Below are 20,589 nucleotides of genomic sequence, written 5' to 3'. Positions count from 1 at the left end.
CAGGGCGCGCGCATCCCCCGAGCGGGTCGGCCGGAGGCGGTGCGTGCGTGTGCGTGTGCGTGCGTGTGTGTGTGTGTGTGTGTGTGTGTGTGTGTGTGGAGGGGAGGAAGCGCGCGCGCGCGCGCGGCTGATGCTGGAGGGAGGGGGACGCGCGCGCGGCGGGGGCCGGGGGGAGACGCGCGCGCGCTGGAGGCGGCGGGGCGGCGCCGCGCGCAGGCGCAGAGCGGGAGCCGGGCCGCGGGCGCGCAGCGCAGCGCCGGGGGCGGGAGGAGCGCGCGCGCTGGAGGCCATGGCCGCCGCCGGCTGCTGAGAGGGGCTCGGCCCGCCGCCGCCGCCGCGGACGATGAGGACCGCCCGGCCCGGCCCGCCGCCGCCGCCGCCGCCGCCGCCCCGCCGCACGCAGCCCGCCAGGCCCGGCGCGGAGGAGCCGCCGCTGTGAGCCGCGCCATCCCCGGCCCGAGCCGGGCAGCTGCGGAGGGCGAGGGAGGCCGCAGCCCCAGGTGACCGCTCCGGGCCTCCCCTTCCCCACCCCGCGCCCCCTCGCTCCTGCCCCCGGGTCCCCCGCGGCATCCCCCCCTCCTCCGCCTCCCCGCTCCCCCGGCCGGGGCCCCGCGCCCAGCCCCCTCCCGCCGCCGGCGCCGCCCCCCGCGCGCGCCTCCATCCATCACCTCCCTCCGGCATTCCTGAGATGCCCCGCGCCCGAGCACCCCCGGGTCCAGGGCCTTCTCCCCCCCCGCCCCCCTTTGGCCCTGCCCTGGCGCGAGCCCCCACGTCGGGCAGCTGCTCTGCTTCTCTCTCCCCCACTTGCAACTTTCCCTCGCGGGCGGCTTTGTCCGCGCCTGCCTGCAGGCTGCCTTCCCTTTCTCCTTCCAGGGTCCCCTCCGCCCAAACTCAGTCTGCTCCCCCTAATTCTCCTTATAATTCTTTTTTCAATCCCCCCCGTTGCGGTGATTCTTTTTTTTGGGGGGGGGCGCGCAAGGCCCGCGCCCAGCCTTTTTCTTCGCCCGGGCATCCTTTTCGCCGCTCCGCTCCTCCCTTCCCGGTGGGCACCCTCTCCCCCCACACCCTGTTTCCCATTCTTTCCTTCCTAGGGTTTCCCCAGCCTGGTGCCGAATCCCCCCCCTCCCTTTTCCAGCCCTCCCTTTCTGCCAAGGAGCCCCCCGCGCCCTGGGCGGGGCATTGCACTTGAGCCCGCGCCCTGCACCCCGGGCTCGCTGCAGCGTGGCGCGGGGAGCCGGGCACCCCGGGCCAGACGGGAGGGAGCTTCCCTTGGCACGGGCCTCTCCGCGCCTTGGCAGAGTTTTCGGGAATGTAATCCCCTATAGCCCCGCGGCGGCGGCAGCGTCCGCTGCTGCTGCTGCTGCTGCTTGTGGCCTTCGCCGCCGCCCGCTTCGCTGCGCGCCGGGCTGCCGGGGTTACTATAGTTCAAACGCGTCTGCGAGCCGCCAGGCGCTGTGAGGGGGGGTTGAGGGAGGCGGTGCCGGGCGCGGGCTAAAGGGGGGCTTCTGCGGAGAAGCAGGCCTCCAAAGATGCATGCAGGGCTTGGCGATCCCGGCCCGCAGGAAACAGGAAACGGGCAGGAGAGGAGGAAGAGGTAGAAAGGGGAACGGGGGTCTTTCTTCCCCCCTCCCCCTCCCCCTCCTTTTTTTCTTTTTTCTTTTTGGAAGCAGAGCGTGCAGTTCCGCTGAATCTTGACTCCTGCCCAAAGGATGAGCTGGCTGTGGGTGCTGCAGTCGTGACCCAGGCTCAGCGCCCAATGGCAGAGGGAGACACTCTTTTTTTTTTTTCTTTCCCTTTTTCCCTCCGTCTGGCTCCTGAAGTGGAAAAAAATGGCCCTTGTGTTTGGAGCGGGCTCCAGCTCTTGACTGTTGGGGACAAAAGAGAGAGAGGGAAAAAAAAAAAACAACCACACACACACACACACACACACACACACACACACAACCCCTACAAGGATCGCTAGTAGTTTGACGTGGGAATCAGGTGCACGCAAAGTTCGCTGGCGGTGAGTGGGAGCGGGAGGACCAGCTCTATTTAAAGCGCGTGCGGAGCTTATGTAAGAAATGCGCTCTCCGGGCTGGCAGTATTCGGCTGATTTTTTTAATTTTTTTTCGGCTAAGGATTCCAGAGGTTCTCACTGACTTTGCCCGCCGAGGGTTTTCAGGGCCTGCCATTCTCAAAGTGCATGGCCAGAAAATCTTGTTTTAGCGGATGGCGGAAATTTCCGCCTCCCTCCCTCCCTCCCTCCCCTTTAATTGGATGGGTCTGAGAAAGGAGATTAATGAGGAATTATAGTTTTGTTGTTACTCTGTTTGATGGGGGACTTAGGTGTGGAAACCCTCAGGCTTGGGCGCCCTGAAAGCGCCGTACGTAGCAAGTCATTTTTCAATTGGGTCAGATGGGTTTGGGTTTTTTTTTTTTGGTCTTAAAATGGGAATTTTGTCTCGGAGGTGTGAAACCTCCTTCCCTGGTAAATCACACTCCCCGTTTCTCTTCCTCATTTTCCGTGGTTCTTGGACGTAGAGATGAGCCAGGCCTTTTGAAAAAGTAGGTGTTGGGAATACTACGTTGGATTTGGTCCTATTCAAACCCAAGTGACACAGCGCTTTGGGGACCGTGTAGGGTCCCAGCACATCCCCTCCCCAGTGTGAACTCTGCCACGTAAGTCTTGCACAAGCCATGGCTGTTTTTGTAAAAGGATGACTGCTTCCCCTCCTGGAAGTTTCACTCAGTGAAACTGGTCTTTGTCAGATCTTTAAAAAAAAAATATTTTTTTAAAAGCTGGTTTACTGTGTGAGCATTTCTTCGCTTGTATCACATTTTACTCGCTAAGGCATTGTTTTGGAGTATGATTTGTTTCTAATTCTTTTCACAGTTTCAGGGGAGACAATTTAAAAAATCTTACTGTTTTTTTGGCAGAGCTGATGGGACTAGCCCAGGACCTCAAACATGTAAGACAAGTGTTCCACCACTGAGAGTGTTCTTTTTTTCACTCTTTTTGGGTCCCACCTGGCGATGCTCAGGGGTTACTCCTGGCTCTGTACTCAGGAATGAACCTGGTGGTGTTCGGGGGACCTCATGGGATGCCTGGGATCAAACCTGGGTCGGCCACATGCAGGGCCAACGCCCTACCTAGTGTACTATCGCTCTGGCCCTGTCCTGCCATTCTTTCTTTTTTTTTTTTTTGGCTTTTGGGTCACACCTCGAGATGCACAGGGGTTACTCCTGGCTCTGCACTCAGGAATCACTCCTGGCAGTGCTCAGGGGACCCTGTGGGATGCTGGGAATCGAATCCGGGTCCACCGCGTGCAAGGCCCTACCCGCTGTGCAAGGCAACCCTACCCGCTGTGCTATCGCTCCAGCCCCCTGTCCTGCCATTCTTGAGTGTTCTCCATTCTTGACCATAAGGAGAAAATTGTAAACTCTTGCATGGAGAGTAGAATGTGTGTAGATTAGGATAATACATCAGGGCAGAAAGAACAGCAGTTCAAACATCTGACTCTAGAGCTGTGAAGCTTTAAAATTTTTTTTTTTGCCTTTGTCACTCCTGCGCATTGTCTAGGGTTATTTTGGATATGTTGGTTCTCAGGCAATTCTTGAGTTCTGTTCCACTCAGACATAAATCTTGAGCCAGAGTTCTGCAGTAGGATAGATGTCTTGGAAGAGAACGTTCCGTTTTTATTTCACATTTGTAATACTTGGCAGGTGTGAGTAATTTCAGGTGTCTGCTTACAGGGTATTTTAGCGTATTGTGTGGTGCCTGTAATGTAGTATTAGCATTTTTTTGGGGGGGGCACACCTGGCAGTTCTCAGGGGTTACTCCTGGCTCTGTGCTCAGGAATCTGGTGGTGCTCGGGAGACCATATGGGATGCCGGGGATCGAACCTGGGTCAACCACTCGGAAGGCGAACACCACACTAGGTGTACTAAGGCTCCGACCCCTGTAGTGTTAGTATTCGTGGTGGCCACCACCCTTTCACGTGGCACTAATTTGGATTAGATTCCCTCCAGCCCCACCCCCGTTTTCCTTCCACAACTCTTGTGGGTAGTAATTTAGAATTGATTCTCAAGCTTTAAAGTTTGTTTCCTCCGAGACTCAGTAGCATAGCAGGGAGGGTGCTTGCCTTGCACGAAGTTGCCAGTCCCTGGGACCCTGTCTAGCCCCCTCCAGCCCGCCAACAGTGATCCCTGAGCTCCACTGGGTGTGGCCGAAAAACAGAAACAAATAAAAAAAGTGTTTTCTCCCGATCCCTTTTAACATGGTTAGCTTGCAGGGACTTGCTCCGATAGCCCTGACATACAGAACTAAATGGAGCAGATACTAAGTAATAGACTTGTTACCAAACGGGCATTTTCCATCCTGCCCTAGAGCCCTCTTGCCTCGGACTTGTCCAGCTTCCCGTGTATTATGTGGTGGAGTTTGCGGGTTCTGTCATCTTGGTATTTTTTTGTGCTAACAGCTTTAAGGGACCCGGTTTTCTTTTTATTCCTTTTTTCTCTGTAAGTCTGGAATAGTGGTGGCGAAGAGCAAACGGTGCTACTTACGAGCGGCTTTGGGGGGACGATCTTCTGCAAGAATTACGAAAAGGAAAAAAAATTCCCCCTCATCCAGTTTAGAGTTAGGTTTCCAATGTAGGATTGTTTTGTTGTTGGTGGTGTTGAAATGTTTTTACCCTTGAGTAACTACAGTAAGTGATGAACTGGGGGTGCGTTTAAAAATAACTCAGCAGGCTCAGCAGTTTGGGGGTGTAGCTCGGCAGTAGGGCCCCGGGTTCTGTGGTTCCAGCACCGCAGCACATCATCTTCCAAAACAAGCTCAAGCAAAACAAACTAAAGCCCCGAATCAGATGAGATAAGTGGATCCTGCAAGCACTACCCTCAGCCAAAAGAGGGATTTATATTGGTTTCTAGGGACAGGGAAAAAAAAAAGTCAGGATCGTATAAAGCCCATCAGTGGGATTATCTTGGGCCATGTATGTATGTATGTATTTATTTATTTATTTATATATTTTACCTGTAACTGCTGGTTTGGGAGAAAAATCTAGAGTTTTTCTGCACTTTGAAATAAATTCTCAAAGAGTGTGTGCAGTCACTAGCGTGGCCATCAGAGTAAGCAGATCATTTCTGGATGTGCTGTAGAGCCATCCAGTGTTTGGACCGAGCCCAATCTTTTATGGGAGCAGGGGTCCCCCTATAGTATATTCATGGTTGTTCTGGAACAATTGCAAGCAGAGAAAAATAGAAGGGGATTAAAAAAAGAAAATCAGCCCAGTCCCACTGCTGAATGTGAAGCGAATATTTTGTTTCATTTCTTCCTGAGACTTTTTGTTTTGTTTTTGGCCACATTCTGTGGTGCTCAGGGGCTCGTCCTGGTTCTGTATTCAGAGATGACTCCTGGCGGGGCGGGACGGGGTGGGGGGGACCCTCCGGGATGCAACCTGGGTCCACCTTCTGCAAGGAAAAGCACCTTCCCTGTTCTCGCCAGCCCCAAGAATTTTTTCTTTCATTCAATAAAACTCTGAGAAGGTTGGTGTAAATTACAATACATGTTAATTAGGGATTTTAGTTTTTAGTCCTGTTTTCTGCCTTTAAACATAGTTATTGGTTTTGACTCTCCAAATATATTTTTTTCTTAAGAAAATTATCAAAGGTAGGGGTCTAGTGCATTCATTTTAAAGTAATTAGAATTAGTAGGATTCAGAAAAGAACCAGGATTTAAAAAATGTTAATTCTTTTTTTTTTGGGGGGGTGGGGGATCGAGGGGTGACTGCTTCCAGCAGTGCTCAGGGATCAGCCATGCCCGGGGGACCATGTGGGATACTAAAGATCAAACCCAGGTCTGCTACCCTACCCGCTGTGCTATCTCTTCGGCCCCTAAAAATGTTAATTCTGCATCATTAGTGAAGTTTATAAAAGTGTTTGGATGATGGGAATGATACATGTCTGTGATCAGTGGAATCAGTTTCTCCTTGATTGAAAAACCTTTATTAATAATATGCCAAGTTAAAAGTGCTGTTAAAAATAAACACCAAACTATTTTAGCTGGAAAGCGATGAAAATTAGAGGGTAAGATGGAAATTCTGACAAATATTTAACCATAGCATAGCAATCTGTCACTGTAATTTTCTTCAGAAATAAATGTTTTCATTTGTCCTGTAAGTCTGAAATCACTGCCAAGCCCAGAGATGTGTTTCGCTTTCTCAGCAAAATTCTTAAAAGGATGTTGTTAGAGCCAACAATCCAGAATGATCTTATTCTGAAAATGTCCTTTCTTCCTGTTCGGGTGTCCCATTCTCTTTCCTTTAATTCCTTGGACTAATTAGCTGCAGCAGGTAAACAACCCATGTGTGAGTTGTTCCCTTCAGAAGAGGGTTTCTGTGAACTTCCTCCTTCTCTGCTAAGCAAGGACAAGGCTTGTACCCTCCCCCTGCTGCCCTGGTCCATATCCCCGGAAGAATTTGATGAGTGTTACTTTCCTACTTGAAGGCAGGTTATGGGATGTTGACATATTGACTCTCAATATGTAAAGGAAATAATGTTACCAGCAGCGCTTCCTCTCTGTATCTCTGGTTCTCGGCTTTGTACCTAGTTCAGGGACATTCATGTTTTGCGCTTTTATTTTGAATGTAAAGGGAAAGGCAAGACTAGGCGATGGCTGTAAGTTAAGTACGTTCTTTTACAATTATTTTGGGGGAGTATCTGGGTGCTCAGGGTTTTCTCGTGTCTCTCTGTCAAGGGTTGCTCCGGTGGGGCTTGGGGGACCATGAGCTGTCTCGGCCGCTGAATTATTTCTTTGCCCTCTCATCTAGAATTTTTATTGAGTTCCTTATGCTTTTTCACATGCTATTTAAAATTTGCCTTTTAAAATTATTATTATTATTATATTATATATTTTAATATAATTATTATTATTGGGTGGAGGCCATACCTTGCATTGTGGGAGCTCTAAGCAAGGTGGGCTGCATGGAAGCCAGGTGCCTTGAGCCCTTACTCCTCTTCCAGCCCTTGAACTCTGGGCTTATGGGTGGTGTTGAGTTGGCTACAAGAGTTGGCTACTATTGGCTCAGTGCTCAGGTAGGGGGTCACTTCCGGGGTTGGCTTCAGGCAAGGTGAGCAAGCAGCCTTAACCTCCCCCCCCTTTCAAAAGGGCCTCTCAGGGTATTCTTTTCAAGTTAGTTGGCCAAAAGCTACAGTGTTTCCATAGTTGCTAGAGGATTGCTTTGTTAAGTCCCTAGATTCCAAGCCAGAGGGCTTTTGAAAAAGTTTGGGGGCTGACCATTTTTTTTGGGTGGGTGGCGGGGCTCTGGGGATGAAGAACAGTGGTCGGCGCGCTTGCCTTGCTCGTGGGAAGCCTTGGACTGCCAAAGCAAGAACCCGAGAACCCAGGATCTCAACCTCAGGCAGAGCTGTGGGGAAGCGTCCGTGGGGAAACACAGGGGCGGGATTCTTTCTGCAGACTGGCCGAGGTGTGGTCGACGGTGGCTGGGGAGTTGCACCTTTTATTGTAACACCGTCTTTGTGTGCGGTCAAGTGACCGTCTGCAGACAACTAACCGCTTGGCTTCCCTCTGTTCTGTCTCCCCTGAACGTTAGGTCCGCTCCAAGAAAAAAAAAACAAACAAAAAAAAACCCCAAACCAAACCAAGCCATGGCTGCACGGGAGAAGCTGGAGGCGGTGTTGAACGTGGCGCTGAGGGTGCCCAGCATCATGCTGCTGGACGTCCTGTACCGCTGGGACGTCAGCTCCTTCTTCCAGCAGATCCAGCGGAGCAGCCTCAGCAACAACCCCCTGTTCCAGTACAAGTACCTGGCCCTCAACATGCACTACGTAGGTGAGTGTCCACGGCGCCTTCCTCTCGTGCCCCTGCGGCCTGGGCATTCCGGGAGGGCAGTGGGGGGAGGCCGGCACGGGCCCAGGCTTCTTTGCGGCTCGTGACTCTTGGTACCGGAGGCGAACACCTGAGTCTGGGGGGTGCGGGAGTTGTTTTTGTTTAGGGGCCACACTTGGTGGTGTTCAGGGGCGACTCCTGGAATGCTTCGGGGTGGGGGGGCTGGAGATGGGGCCAGATTTGTACTCAGCCTGTTGAAATTTCCTTCTCCCTCCCTCTCTCCCTCCCCTCTTGCCCTCTCCCCCTCCCCCTCTCCACTTCTCCCCCTCCCTCTCCCCCCTCTCGCTATCTCTTCCCTCTACCCCTCCCTCTCTCCTTTTTTCCCTCTCTCTCCTCCCTTTATCCCTCTCTCCCTTCTCCCTCTCTCTTTCCCTTTCCCTCTCTCCTTCCCTTTCCCTCTTTCCCTTTCCCTCTCTCCCTCCTTCTCCCTCTCTTCCTCCCTTTCCCTCTCTCCTTTCTCTCCTTCCCTTTCCCTCTCTCCTTCCCTTTACCTCTCCCTCCTTCTCCCTCTCTCCTTCCCTTTCCCTCTCTCCCTCCTTCTCCCTCTCTCCCTCCCTTTCCCTCTCTCCTTCCCTTTCCCTCTCTCCTTCCCTTTCCCTCTCTCCCTCCTTCTCCCTCACTCCTTCCCTTTCCCTCTCTCCCTCTCCCCCTCTCCCTCTCCCTCCCAAACACTTGAATTTTTTGTTTCTCTGGAGTTTTGATTTGGTTTGGTTTGGGCCACACACCTGGCAGTGTTCAGATCTTACTCCTGTTTGCACTAGGATTACTCCCAGCAGTGTTCTGGGGACCCTATGGGGGACCCTGTGAGATGCTGGGGATCAAGTTCGAGTCAGCCTTATGCAAGACAAGCACCATACCTGTTTCTTTCTCTCTCTCTCTTCCTCTCTCGTCCCCCTCTCTCCCTTTCTCCTGTGGCCCCCCACCATGTTTTTGTAGTGATTTTCTTTTTTTTGGGGGGTCACCTGGCAAATCACAGGGGTTCCTCCTGGCTCTGCACTGAGGAATTATTCCTGGTGGTGCTCAGGGGACCCTATGGGATGCAAATGCTCTCCCTGCTGGACTATCTATGGCTCTAGCCCCTCTTTGTGGTTTTTTTTTTTTTTGAGCCACACCCTGTGGTGCTCCTAGTTCTGTGCTCGGGGATAAATCTTGTCGGTCCTCAGGGAACCGTATGTGGTGATGGGGATCGGAGTTGGCTGGTGGGAAGCAAGCACCTTAACTCCTGTGCAGTCTCTTTTTATTTATTTATTCATTCATTTATTTATTTATTTATTGTCACCCCTGGCGATGCACAGGGCTTACTCCTGGCTCATGTACTCAGGAATCACTCCTGGCGGTGCTCAGGGGACCCTATGGGATGCTGGGAATCAAACCCGGGTCGGCTGCGTGCAAGGCAAACGCCCTCCCCGCTGTGCTATCGCTCCAGCCCCCTGTGCAGTCTCTTTTAATTCAACGTTTTTCTACCTGTGAGGAGCGCTAGCTAAAGTGTGTGACTCCCGGTGAGCACCACTGCCAGGAGTGTGCACCCCCTCACTGCAGCCACAGCAGAATGAGAGCGGTGACATCTCTCTAAAGATGCGCCCTTCATTAAAAAAAAAACAGAAAACTTTCTTACATATATTTTGCCCTATTTCTGAACGAACTTATTTCAAATTCATCTTTCTACTGAGGATTTAGATGTTTTGAGTCGGTACCTTTGTTGGGTCCCCATTTGCCTTTTCCCCGGTTTCTTGGTGATTTTTAGTTTTTTATGTGAACTATAGAATATCTAGGCTGTTCCCCCAAGCGGCCAGCTCTCTGGACATGTTTTGGTGCGATTGCTTTATGCTGAAGATTCACGTTGGTTGGGAAGAGAGAACTTTAGGATGTGAACTTGTCTTTCTGACAGAACATTGCTTACCTTCACGGATTCAAGATTTCTCAGTCCTTGAGTACTTTAATGTTGTTTGTTTGTTTGTTTGTTTAACATGTCTTGGATATTTATTTGATCCTAAATATATTATCTTTTTTGCAGTTGTGAGATTTCCCTCCCCCTTCCTCCCCTCCCCTCTTTAAAATCTTCTCCCTTAACTTTAAATTATTCTCTTTCTTCCAAAGAGCATAAAATCAAACTCAGGGATCTAGAAGATGCCCAAAGGGTTGGCGTTCGTGCCGGGGGTGGGGGGGGGAGGTAGAGGCTGTGTTTGATCCCCACTACCCGCTGGTTCTCTCGGCAGCGCCGGCAGCGGATGTTGAGGCTCAGAGCTGGGACTGACCCACAGACACGGTGGGGCCTGGCGAGACGGGCTGCCCCTCCCCCAGCCCGCCCCGGGGTGGGGGGCAGCAAGCTGGGGGAGATGGTCAGGCTCGAGTCCTCGGAATAAAACGGAACCTTCGAACTTCAGGAGCTGCCCAGGGTGGCTTTGAGAGTGACAAGTAGTGTCACTCAGCAGCGACAAGTGACTGCTCAGATCCGGTGGGTGGAATATTGACTCTGAAACTGGTTTTGGCAGAGTCTGTGATTTGACATGGAGACTAGAAGGAATCATGGAAAAACCAGCTGAGCAGGGACATTGTTGCAGAGACCCTGACTGTGTGTGTTAGGCACTGTGCTTCCTTTGGGGGAGCGGGAGGCGTCGGGGAAGGCTTCGAGCAGGTGAGATGCAGTTCAGGGTCTTGGCTAGGAAGTAGGGGCTGGTGATCGTGACTTGTTGGTAGCCTGCCTGGCCCTGGCTTTGGTCCCCAGCACCAGGGCATTGGGGACAGGCGGGGGGTTGATTAGGAAGTGATTATGGGAAGGGTAGAAGACCAGTTAGAATTTCAGGCGAGAGGTATAAGTTCTAGAACAAACTTGGTAGAAGTGGGAGAGGAAAGTGACCTAAAATTCTGTTTCTTCTGTGCTCTCCTTCTGAAGACCTTCCCTGGGCTTGTGTTTGTTTCTTTTTTAATTTTTTTTTTTGCTTTTTGGGTCACACCTGACGATGCACAGAGGTTACTCTTGACTCATGCACTCAGGAATGACTCCTGGCAGTGCTTGGGGGACCATATGGGATGCTGGGAATCGAACCCAGGTCTGCCACACGAGCAAGGCAAATGCCCTCCCCGCTGTGCTATCGCTCCAGAACTTTTGGTTTGTTCCTTTGTCTGGGGGCCACACCCTCTGCTCGGGTTACCCCTGGCTCTTCACTCAGAAATTACCCTGGCACAGCTCTGGGACATGTGGGATGCCTGGGATTGAACTCGGAGCTCGGCTGAGACCAAGGCAAACGCCCTTCAGTCAGGCCCCCGGCCTTCCCCTGTTCATGGAGCTGTCTACTGCTCCCTCTTTTCAGGTTCTGGAAAGTGCTTCTGGATTCTTACATTGCTCTAACCCTCCCACCTCCCGCCCGCCCCTTCCCTTGCTGTCTCTTTTATTTAGATTTCTTCGTAAGTGTTGATGCTGCCCAGAATTTTGTTTTCCGTTCCCAGCTTCCAGTGTTTGAGGAATCGCTGCTAGTTTTGGCTCAGGGTTCTCCATCACCCACTTCCCACTGCTTTGGTGAACACCCGTGTCTAGGGGGGAGCAGGGGGGCTCCTCCCTCTGTGTCCCCACAGCGCCCCATCATTGCCCTGCCACCACTGCTTGTGGGACCAGACTCTGAGCGCCCTTGACGTAGGGGCAGGAGGCCTTTCACCTCAGCGCGCCCAGCACCTGCCTCACGAGAGCCTGACACGGAGCAGATTTCTGCGTTATCAAGACATCGCCACGGAAAAATTTTGGACCCTGGACCAGGGTGATAGTACAGCGGGTAGGGCATTTGCCCTCCTTGCTCCCGACCCGGGTTCAGTCCCTGGCATCCCATATGGTCCCCATGAGCACCGCCAGAATTAACTCCTTAGTGTGGCTGAGTCAGGAGTAGCGCCCCCCCCCAACATTGCAGGGTGTGACCCCCAGAAAGCAAACTAAATAAATAAATTCACGCTCCTTCAGCTTGTTCTCTCTCTCACCTCATACATCCCCTTCATCTCAAGGCCCCTGCAGCTCTGTTTCCTCTCAGAGGCAGCCCGGGAGCACCCACACGAGAGCCGTCACAGCCCTTTCACTTCCTTCCCCTCCGCCGCTCAGCCAGAGACCGAGACCCACTTCAGTACGCTGCTTTCTGCTCACCCTGCCGGCTCTGCGGCTCAGGCTGCTTTTTCAGCTTGGGCCCCGTTTCCCCTTTCACTGGCATCGTAATCCTTCCAGAGCAGAGTAAATAATTTTTTTTTCTTTTTAAAAATTTTATACAGACTTACAGACTTAGGAACTTTTGTGATTACGTTTCAGTCGTGCAGTGATCGAGTACCCAACCCTCTGCCCGTGCCCATTTCTCCTCCACCAGTGTTCCCAGTATCCCTCCCGCCATCCCTCCCCCTGCCTCTGTGGCAGGCACATTCCCTCTTACTCTCTCTCTCCTCTTGGGTATTGTGGTTTGCAGGACAGGTACTAAGCGGCCATCCTGCTCGGTCCATAGTCTACTTTCAGCCCGAATCTCCATCCCGAGCGAGCCCTTCAAGCATCCTTTACTTGGGGGTCCCTTCTCTGTCCCAGCTGCCTTTTCCCCCAGCATATGAGGCCAGCTTCCAAGCCATGAAGCAATCCTCCTGGCCCTTATCTCTTCTCTCCTTGGGTGTTAGTCTCCCATTATGTTACTTTATATTCCACAAATGCGGTGTCCGCATTCCTTTAGATTCATCAGTGCTACTTGAAGCAGGTTCCCATTACTTGAATGTGGCTGATCTTGTTTTTTAATTACCAGCGGCCCTTGAATTAACATTGGCATTGCCACGTCGTTTGTGGGGGTGGGTTCGGTCGTTCCTGTGGCACTGTGAATAGTGATGTATGTTTGCGTGGGCCACAGCTCTGGTTAGTGGTTTCCAGTCATTATCATGTGTACTTTGTCCTTCGAATGATCGCTGCTCTTCTGGTTTTAGCCGAAGTCTTCAGATTCCTCTAGGAATCTGAGGCAGGATGCATTATTATTGTCACTTTCATTTTCTTGCTGGGATTTTGTGAAGTGGGAATTCGACGTGAGTCAGAGGGTTTCTGTTAGTGGGTGTTTCTTAGCTTTCCAGAAAGGCTACCTGCGGGGTCTGGTAACCTCTGACCATCTCTAAACTTTTTTTTTTTTTTGCTTTTTGGGTCATACCCGGCGATCACAGGGGTTACTCCTGGCTCTACACTCAGGAATTACTCCTGGCGGTGCTCAGGGGACCATACGGGATGCTGGAAATCGAACCTGGGTCAGCCGTATGCAAGGCAAACGCCCTATCTGCTGTCCTATCATTCTAGCCCCTCTAAACGTATTTTTGTATTTAAGGCTTTAGACTACATAAGACTTCTTACCAGCTTTCTCTGCATCATCTTCAAGCATCTTTTTTTCTTTTCTTTCTTTTTTTTTTTAAATAGAATCACTGTGAGATAGTTACAAAACTTTCATGTTTGAGTTTCAGTCATACAATGATCAAACACCCATCCCTTCACCAGTGTACATTCTCCACCAATGTCCCCAGTACTTCCCCCCCCCCCCCATCTCAACCCTCTCCCTGCCTCCATGGCAGACAATTTCCCCCATGCTGTCTCTCTACTTTTCGGCATTATGGTTTGCAATATAGATACTGAGAGGCTATCACATTTGTTCCTTTATCTACTCTCAGCACACATCTCCCATCCCGAGCGATCTCTTTAACCGTCATTGACTGAGTGATCCCTTCTCTATGCCAGCTGCCTTCTCCCCCAGCTCATGAAGCAGGCTGCCAACTACGGAGCAGTATTCCTGGCCCTTGTATCTACTGTCCTTGGGTGTCCGTCTCATATTATGTTATTTTGTATTCCACAAATGAGTGCAGTCACTCTATGTCTGTCCCTCTCTTTCTGACTCATTTCACTGAGCGTGGTCCTCTCCATGACCATCCACTTATAAGCAAATTTCATGATTTCATCTTTCCTCACCGCTGCATAGTATTATGTAGATGTACCCAAGTTTCTTTAACAACCCGAGTTGTTTCCAGATTCTGGCTACTGTGAATAGCGCTGCAATGAACACACAGGTGTAGATGTCATTTCTACTGTGCTTTTTTGCATTCTCGTATATATTCCCACAAGTGGTAATTGCAGGGTCACACGGAAGCTCAGTTTCTAGTTTTTGAAGAAATGCCAATATTGCTTTCCAAAAAGGCTGGGCCCATCAGCATTCTCACCAGCAGTGAAAGAGAGCCCCTTCCCCTGGCCCTGTGCTCAGGGACCACCCCTGAGCTGGAGTTTAGGAGCTCCTGTGGGGTGCTGGGGACAGAATGGGGCTCAGCTGTGTACAAGACCAGCACCCTGCCCACTGGACTCTTGTTTCAGGCCCCTCCTTTGTATCTTGTGACCCTCAGACACGTTATTCACTGTGCCTAGAAAATTTCCCTCTTTTTTTCAGCCATTGAGGCCCAAGCCGAACTCGGTTACCCCGACCCCTTGTAATTCTGATGTTAACAGCACATTATTACACCACACTGGCACCCATAGTTATTTTCTCACTCGACTGATGATTCTTCTTGGATCTTCAACATCTGGGAGTGCGTGTAGGTCCTGCTTTTACACGTGATGACAGACAAGTGGCACAGCAAGGGAGGAATTAAGAAAGGAACGTGTTCCAGTCTCGAGGAGTTGTCTTGATTTCGTCTGAGGTGTGTAGAAGGGACAGAGGTAGAGAGACAGGACAAGAGTCTGCGAAGAAAAGTGGCAGTTCATTGAGAGGGAACCTGAGGAGTGGACTGAGGAGAAAGTCCCTCAGCTGTGAACACTGGATTTGCTTATACCGCATGGACTCAACAATCCCTTTAGGACCTGCTCCGGGCATTTGAAGGAGGGATTAGCAAAATAGAATGCGGGCATTATTTTAAAAATATCAAAGGCAAACAGAAGCACTTATCCCTGGCTCTTGTTGGGCTCCCTCCCAGTTACAGTGTGTGAGGGGATCAGCATTTTACCTCTTTAATCCCTCGCCTGCCGCCTTGTTCCCATAGTCACCAAGCCCGGGTGGTCCCGCGCGAGAAGGGGTCAGGCCCTGGGAACAGGTGTTGAGGGGAGAGGAAGAGTTCCCCACCCAAGAAGGAGGAAGGCCGTGGAGCTGAGTCAGGCTGAGAGGCTCCAGCCCGAGTCCTGTGGGATGCCCCCTGGGGAAGGGAAGAGGAGGAGGCAGGAAGAGCTGTCGGGTAGGTCTGTACGTGACAGAGTGGATGAGGCCCCGGAGGAGGAGGGGCGAGGCACCGGAGAGCCTCTCTGAGGAGGAAACGCAGTGATAAGAGCAGAGGTGAGTCAGGTTTGCGTCAGAGTGAAGGGGACTCAGAGGAATCCGGAGAGTGGGCTCGCTCGCCCGAGAGGGGCGCTGGGTTGGTTGCTCGACTCTGAAGTGACAATTAGCTGGAGTGTGTCACAGGCATCATGAGCTGTGAGATAACATGCGAAAACCTTGTTTTTAAAGGGGCTTTTCTGTTATTATTTTTTTTTTAAATGTTTTTTCTCTGCTTTGTTTCTCAGTAGCTTAGCCGCTGGCCTGCCTCTGGGAAGGCCCATTTGAAGTCAACAGATGAGACGCTTTGAGAGCCGGGGACTCGATCTGGAAAAAGCAGCTGCTGTTGGGGCTGGAGCAATAGCATAGCGGGTAGGGCGTTTGCCTTGCACGCGGCCGACCCGGGTTCGATTCCCAGCATCCCAGATGGTCCCCTGAGCACCGCCAGGGGTAATTCCTGAGCCCAGAGCCAGGAGTAACTCCTGTGCATCGCCGGGTGTGACCCAAAAAGCAAATACATAAATAAATAAATAAATAAATAAATAAATAAATAAATAAATAAATAAAAGCAGCTGCTGTTTGGGTGCGGGGAGGGGGGTGTCACACCCATCAGTGTTTACTCCTGCCTCTGTGCTCAGGGCTCACTGCGGGTGGTACTTGGCGGGGGGGGGTGTCAGATGTCGTGCTGGGGATCGAACCATGGTCTGCCCATGTGCAAAGCAAGTGCCTTCACCTCTGTACTAAAGAGAGAAGCAGTTTTTCCAGGCATTGTGTTTCCCTTGGGTGGGTTGGTGGGTGGGTTGGTTGGTTGGTTGGTTTTTCGGTTTGGTTTTGGAGCCACAGCGGTGCTCAGGGTTTACTTCCGTCTCTGCACTCAGAGGTGATTCCTGGTGGGGCTCAGGCGACCATCTGGGAGCCGGGGGGAGGAGGGGTATCAGCTGTGTGCAAGGCAAGTGCCCCACCCGCCGTCCTATCACTCCGGCTCCATCTGTTCCCCTTTGTTTGTTTGAGAGATAAGGAAGCAGAGGGAAATACTAACGGAAATCCATGCCACCGAGAACCAGCACTCTTTTTTTTGGGGGGGAGGGTCACCCCTGGCAATGCACAGGGGTGACTCCTGGCTCTGCACTCAGGAATGACTCCTGGCGGTGCTTGGGAGACCCTATGGGATGCTGGGAATTGATCCCCGGTAAGCCATGTGTTGTGCTATTGCTCCAGCCCTGCCCGGTGGGAGTGTCTGCTTCCTGGGTCGCAGTGTCCTCGTGGGGAATGGTGGTGGCGGGGCGCTGGTCCCTCTCACCCTTCGACTCAGTTGTATGGATCAGTTTCCCCGTTTTGTTGTCTTTGGATCCATCAGTGTTGCTCCCTCGCTGTGTGTCTTTAAGCCCCACGTGTGAGAGAACCCATTCTTTGTCTGCCCCTTTCTTTCAGACTCACCTCCCTCAGCGTGGAACCCTCCGGTTCCATTCGTGTTGCTGCCAATGGTGTGATTATGTTCCTTTTTAGGGCTGCATAGTATTCCATTGTGTACCACAGCTCTTAATCGAGTTATCTGTAGTTGGGTTGTTTCCGTGCCTTGGCTGCTGTAGCAAGTGTGGTGATGAACACAGGTGTGCATATATTGTTTCAAATGTATGACTTTCATATTAAGGTGGTGTTCTTGTTGTTTTGAAGATGGATGGCAAAACATGGTATTGCCGGATCATATGGGAGTTCTGTTCTTATTTTTTGAGAAATCTCTGTCTTGCTTTCTGCAGAGGTTGAGCTAGATGACATGCCCACCAACTGTGGATGAGGATTCCTGCCTCGCCACCAGTGCTGGCTCTCTCTAAATTTTTTTTGTGTGTGTCCCATCTCCCTACCCCCCCTAAATATTTTGATAGTGTGCCATCAGGTGTGGGATGGTATCTCGTTGTTTCAGTCTGCATTTCTCTAATTATGAGCGATAAGCACTTTTTCAGATGCCTTTTGGCCATCTGTATGTAGCTTGCACTTCTTTGGGGAAGTGTCTGTTCATCTCCTAACCCCATTTATGGATGGAGTTATTGGATTTTGTGTTTGTTTGTTTTTGGTAAGATTAGCAAGTGCTTTATAGATCTTGAATATTCATCAATTCTTCATCAGAAGTATTGTGTGCAAATATTTTCTCCCATCCAGTCGGGTTAATAAGACGGGAAAATACATTTTCAACAACAAAAAAACGTATACAGTGATTTCACTTCGAGGTAAAATGACCTCAACAGTTTGGAAACCCGGTTGGAAAAGCCATTTCCTTCTCGCTGTTTTCATTGGTGCAGTTCCCTGGAGCCTAAGCCCGCGTCGTGTTGTCTGTTCTCTCCGACTGCAGGTTACATCCTGAGCGTCGTCCTGCTCACCCTGCCCAGGCAGCACCTGGTCCAGCTTTATCTGTACTTCTTGACCGCCCTGCTCCTCTACGCTGGACATCAGATCTCCAGGTAAGACTGTGAGCCTGGTTTTTAAATGCCTGATCCAGTTGAAAGCTCTCCTTGCCAGTAAGATGCTTGTCATACCTCGTGTTCACAAACCGAGGTTTGCGGTGGGGAGGTGGCCCGGAGGTTATTGAGCACGTGCCTTACACGCGCGAGATCTGGGTTCCATCGCCAGCTCTGCAAAATAGACAAGTAACACCAAGAGAAACTTGGTTTCTTGTCTTTTTTTTTTTTTTTCCTTTTTGGGCCACACCTAAGTGATGCTCTAGAGCTTACGGGGGCCCAGAGGTGGTGTTGGGGATTCGAACTGGGCACCTTAATCTCTGTACTTTCTGGCCCTAAAAAAAATACATTTTGTCGCCTAAATTATACGGCCGTACAGGACCACTAGCTGGAGATGCCTCAGAATGTTACATTTTCTGAGAAGTTTCATTAGGCAAAATTCCAACTTAAGGCAAGAAACACGCCCCCCAAAAATGGAACTTTAGAAAAAGAATAAAGTAGGGGCTGGAGAGATAGTCCAGAGGGCAAGGCACCTGGTTTCTTGTCTCTTTTTCTTTGTGGGCCATACCTAAGTGGTACCCAGAGCTGCTTCTTGCCTTGCCTTGGATGCCGCCAACCGAGTTTGATCCCCAGCACCTTATATAGTCCCTGGAGCCCACCAGGAATATAGAGACAGGAGTAAACCCCGAGCACAGCTGGGTGTGGCTCTCGGACAAAGACACAGGCACAGTAAAATAAAAGATGAAAGCAAACTAAGAAATAATACGAAACAACTAACAGATGCCCTGATAGGAAATTCTAGAATAATATTTGCTGAGTTTACGATGCATATTTGCTTCTTTAATAGTATTTTTTTGAAGATTTTGCAAGATAAGTTCTTGGTGAGAATATTTTAAACTTCATGGTTCTCTAAGTTACTTCTTTGACTCTACCTTCCAACTGCCCGGGGTGTGATTAAATTCCTGGGTGGCGGAATGCGGTTCCCCCCTGTGGTCACATCACTGGACGTCATCTGCCTGTGTGTTTGTGCAGAATTTTCACCCCTGCTCTGTGGGACTGAACCTTTCTGTGGTGTGGGAGCCGTGCGTGTTTGGTGACATCCTGGGTCTCTGTGCCAGGAGCAGCCTCCACCCACCCCTCTAAGCTGTGACAACTGAAAATGTCTCCAGACAGTCTGAAAAGTCATCCTGGGTTGACAACCACTGCATTCAAGTCCGTCCTCTTAAGGACTGGCTTTCTCTATTCAGTGGGAAGAGACTGTCAGTGCATTACTTGTTAGAAACGGCCCTGACCAGGGCCAGTGCTATAGTAGGGTCGGGGGCGGCGGGGGGGGGGGCACTTGCCTTCTACTTGACCATCCTTGGCAAGTGCTCCCCCGAGCACTGTCAGGACTAATTTCTTGACTGCAGAGCCAGGAGTGACCCCTGAGCATCTCCAGGTGTGGCCTTAAAAAAAAAACAAAACCAAAAGAAATAGTTCTGATTATTTAGACCTCAACTAAAAAATATTTCTTTTTTTTTTACTTAACACATGTGGCTGTGTAGCATATAGCCTAGCCACCCTACTGCAGTGCCTTCACTTAAAATATTAATCATTTGACAAATTGCTAAATCACCTTTGAAGCTTAAGTCATTGATTATTTATTTGTTTATCTGTCTTTTTGGGTGACACCTGGTCATGCTCAGGGGTTACTCCTGGCTCTGCACTCAGGGATCACTCCTGGCAGTGCTCGGGGGACCCTGTGGGACACTGGGGATCAAACCCGAGTCGGCCATGTGCAAGGCAGACGCCTTCCCCTGCTGGACTATTGCTCTGGCCCTTAAGTCATTGTTTTTTGTCTTTTTTTTACATTTTCATGGATTTTATTTTCTTTTTTTGCTTTTTGAGTAACACCCGGCAATGTACAGGGGTTACTCCTGGCTCTGCACTCAGGAATTACTCATGGCGGTGCTCAGGGACCATACGGGATGCTGGGAATCGAACCCGGGTCAACTGCGTGCAAGACAAACGCCCTCCCCGCTGTGCTATCAGTCTAGCCCCAGTCATTGATTTTTTAATTGCACCCCCTCAACCCTCCTATTCTTGAGAACTTTTAAATTCCAGTTCTTAATTTTGAGTTTTGGCACATCTTGTTTGGTTATGTAAGGGTCGTTTCGTGTTTGTCTATGTTATGCTAAAGGAATTCAACTTGATTGCTTAATAGGGAAGTAATTTCATGGCAAAAGTAAATATATCCATATGAGTTGGGTTTAGAAATTCTTAAAATGTTCCGTCTTTAAGGTAAATTGTAAAGCAATCAAAAGTTGAAATAGAATACAATTTTCTCAGCTTTGATGTCAAATGAACTTAAGATCACCTGTCTCTTGGTGTTTACTGAAGACTGATGATTCTTTTGTGTTTTTCTGCTTTTATGCCAAAAGTTTTACTTGCTCAGGTGTAAAGACTTTCAGACTACCACTTTAATTTTCAAGCTTAGTTAATCATGTTAATTGAGTTACACTTAAAAATTATTTGATCTGACATTCTTTGTTTCAGAATTGGTGTGTGGCTTACAGATTCAATCTTAATTCTAGTATCTAGAGTTCCTGGAGGCTAATAACTTCTTAAACTGCAGGTTGTGACCCTTCTTTCATGGAGTCTTGGAACTGTGGCCTTTAAAATAAAAATAAAAATTTTTAAAAATTTTAAAAGAAAAATCTTCTGAATATTTTATTTTAAAATACATTGCTCCATGATCTGTTGCCACTAAATGTTTGATTTGCATACCTGCTTTTTGTATGTATATATCTGAGGCTGTGTGAAAATTTCTGAGGCAAAAAGGGCATGAGTTGAAAGAGTTTCACATAGTTCTCCCTATAGAGTTGACAAAGATTATTTTTTCTTTTTTTTTCCTGGTAGAAGGCAAGGTTTTGGGGGGTTGGACTATACCTGGCAGTGCTCAGAGATCTAAATATGTAGTGCCTGGAACTGACCA

The 20,589-nt window shown here is 50.2% G+C and overlaps 1 protein-coding gene across 1 annotated transcript in view; it reads left to right on the top strand.

Annotated features, from left to right (window-relative positions):
- Window positions 1-273: 273 nt before the first annotated feature.
- RNF145 (ring finger protein 145) overlaps window positions 274-20,589 on the top strand; it is a 56,123-nt gene continuing 35,807 nt past the window's right edge. The window contains exons 1-3 of the mRNA XM_055127580.1: window positions 274-500; window positions 7,593-7,831; window positions 17,510-17,618. Coding sequence (XP_054983555.1) covers window positions 7,648-7,831; window positions 17,510-17,618 — 293 coding nt within the window. The 5' untranslated portion in view covers window positions 274-500; window positions 7,593-7,647. The remainder of the gene's footprint in view (window positions 501-7,592; window positions 7,832-17,509; window positions 17,619-20,589) is intronic.

Source organism: Sorex araneus, chromosome 2, assembly GCF_027595985.1.
Source record: "Sorex araneus isolate mSorAra2 chromosome 2, mSorAra2.pri, whole genome shotgun sequence".
NCBI classification, from domain to species: Eukaryota; Metazoa; Chordata; class Mammalia; order Eulipotyphla; family Soricidae; genus Sorex; species Sorex araneus.
Note: the sequence above shows the minus strand (reverse complement) of the source record. Positions and strands in the feature narration are given on the sequence as shown.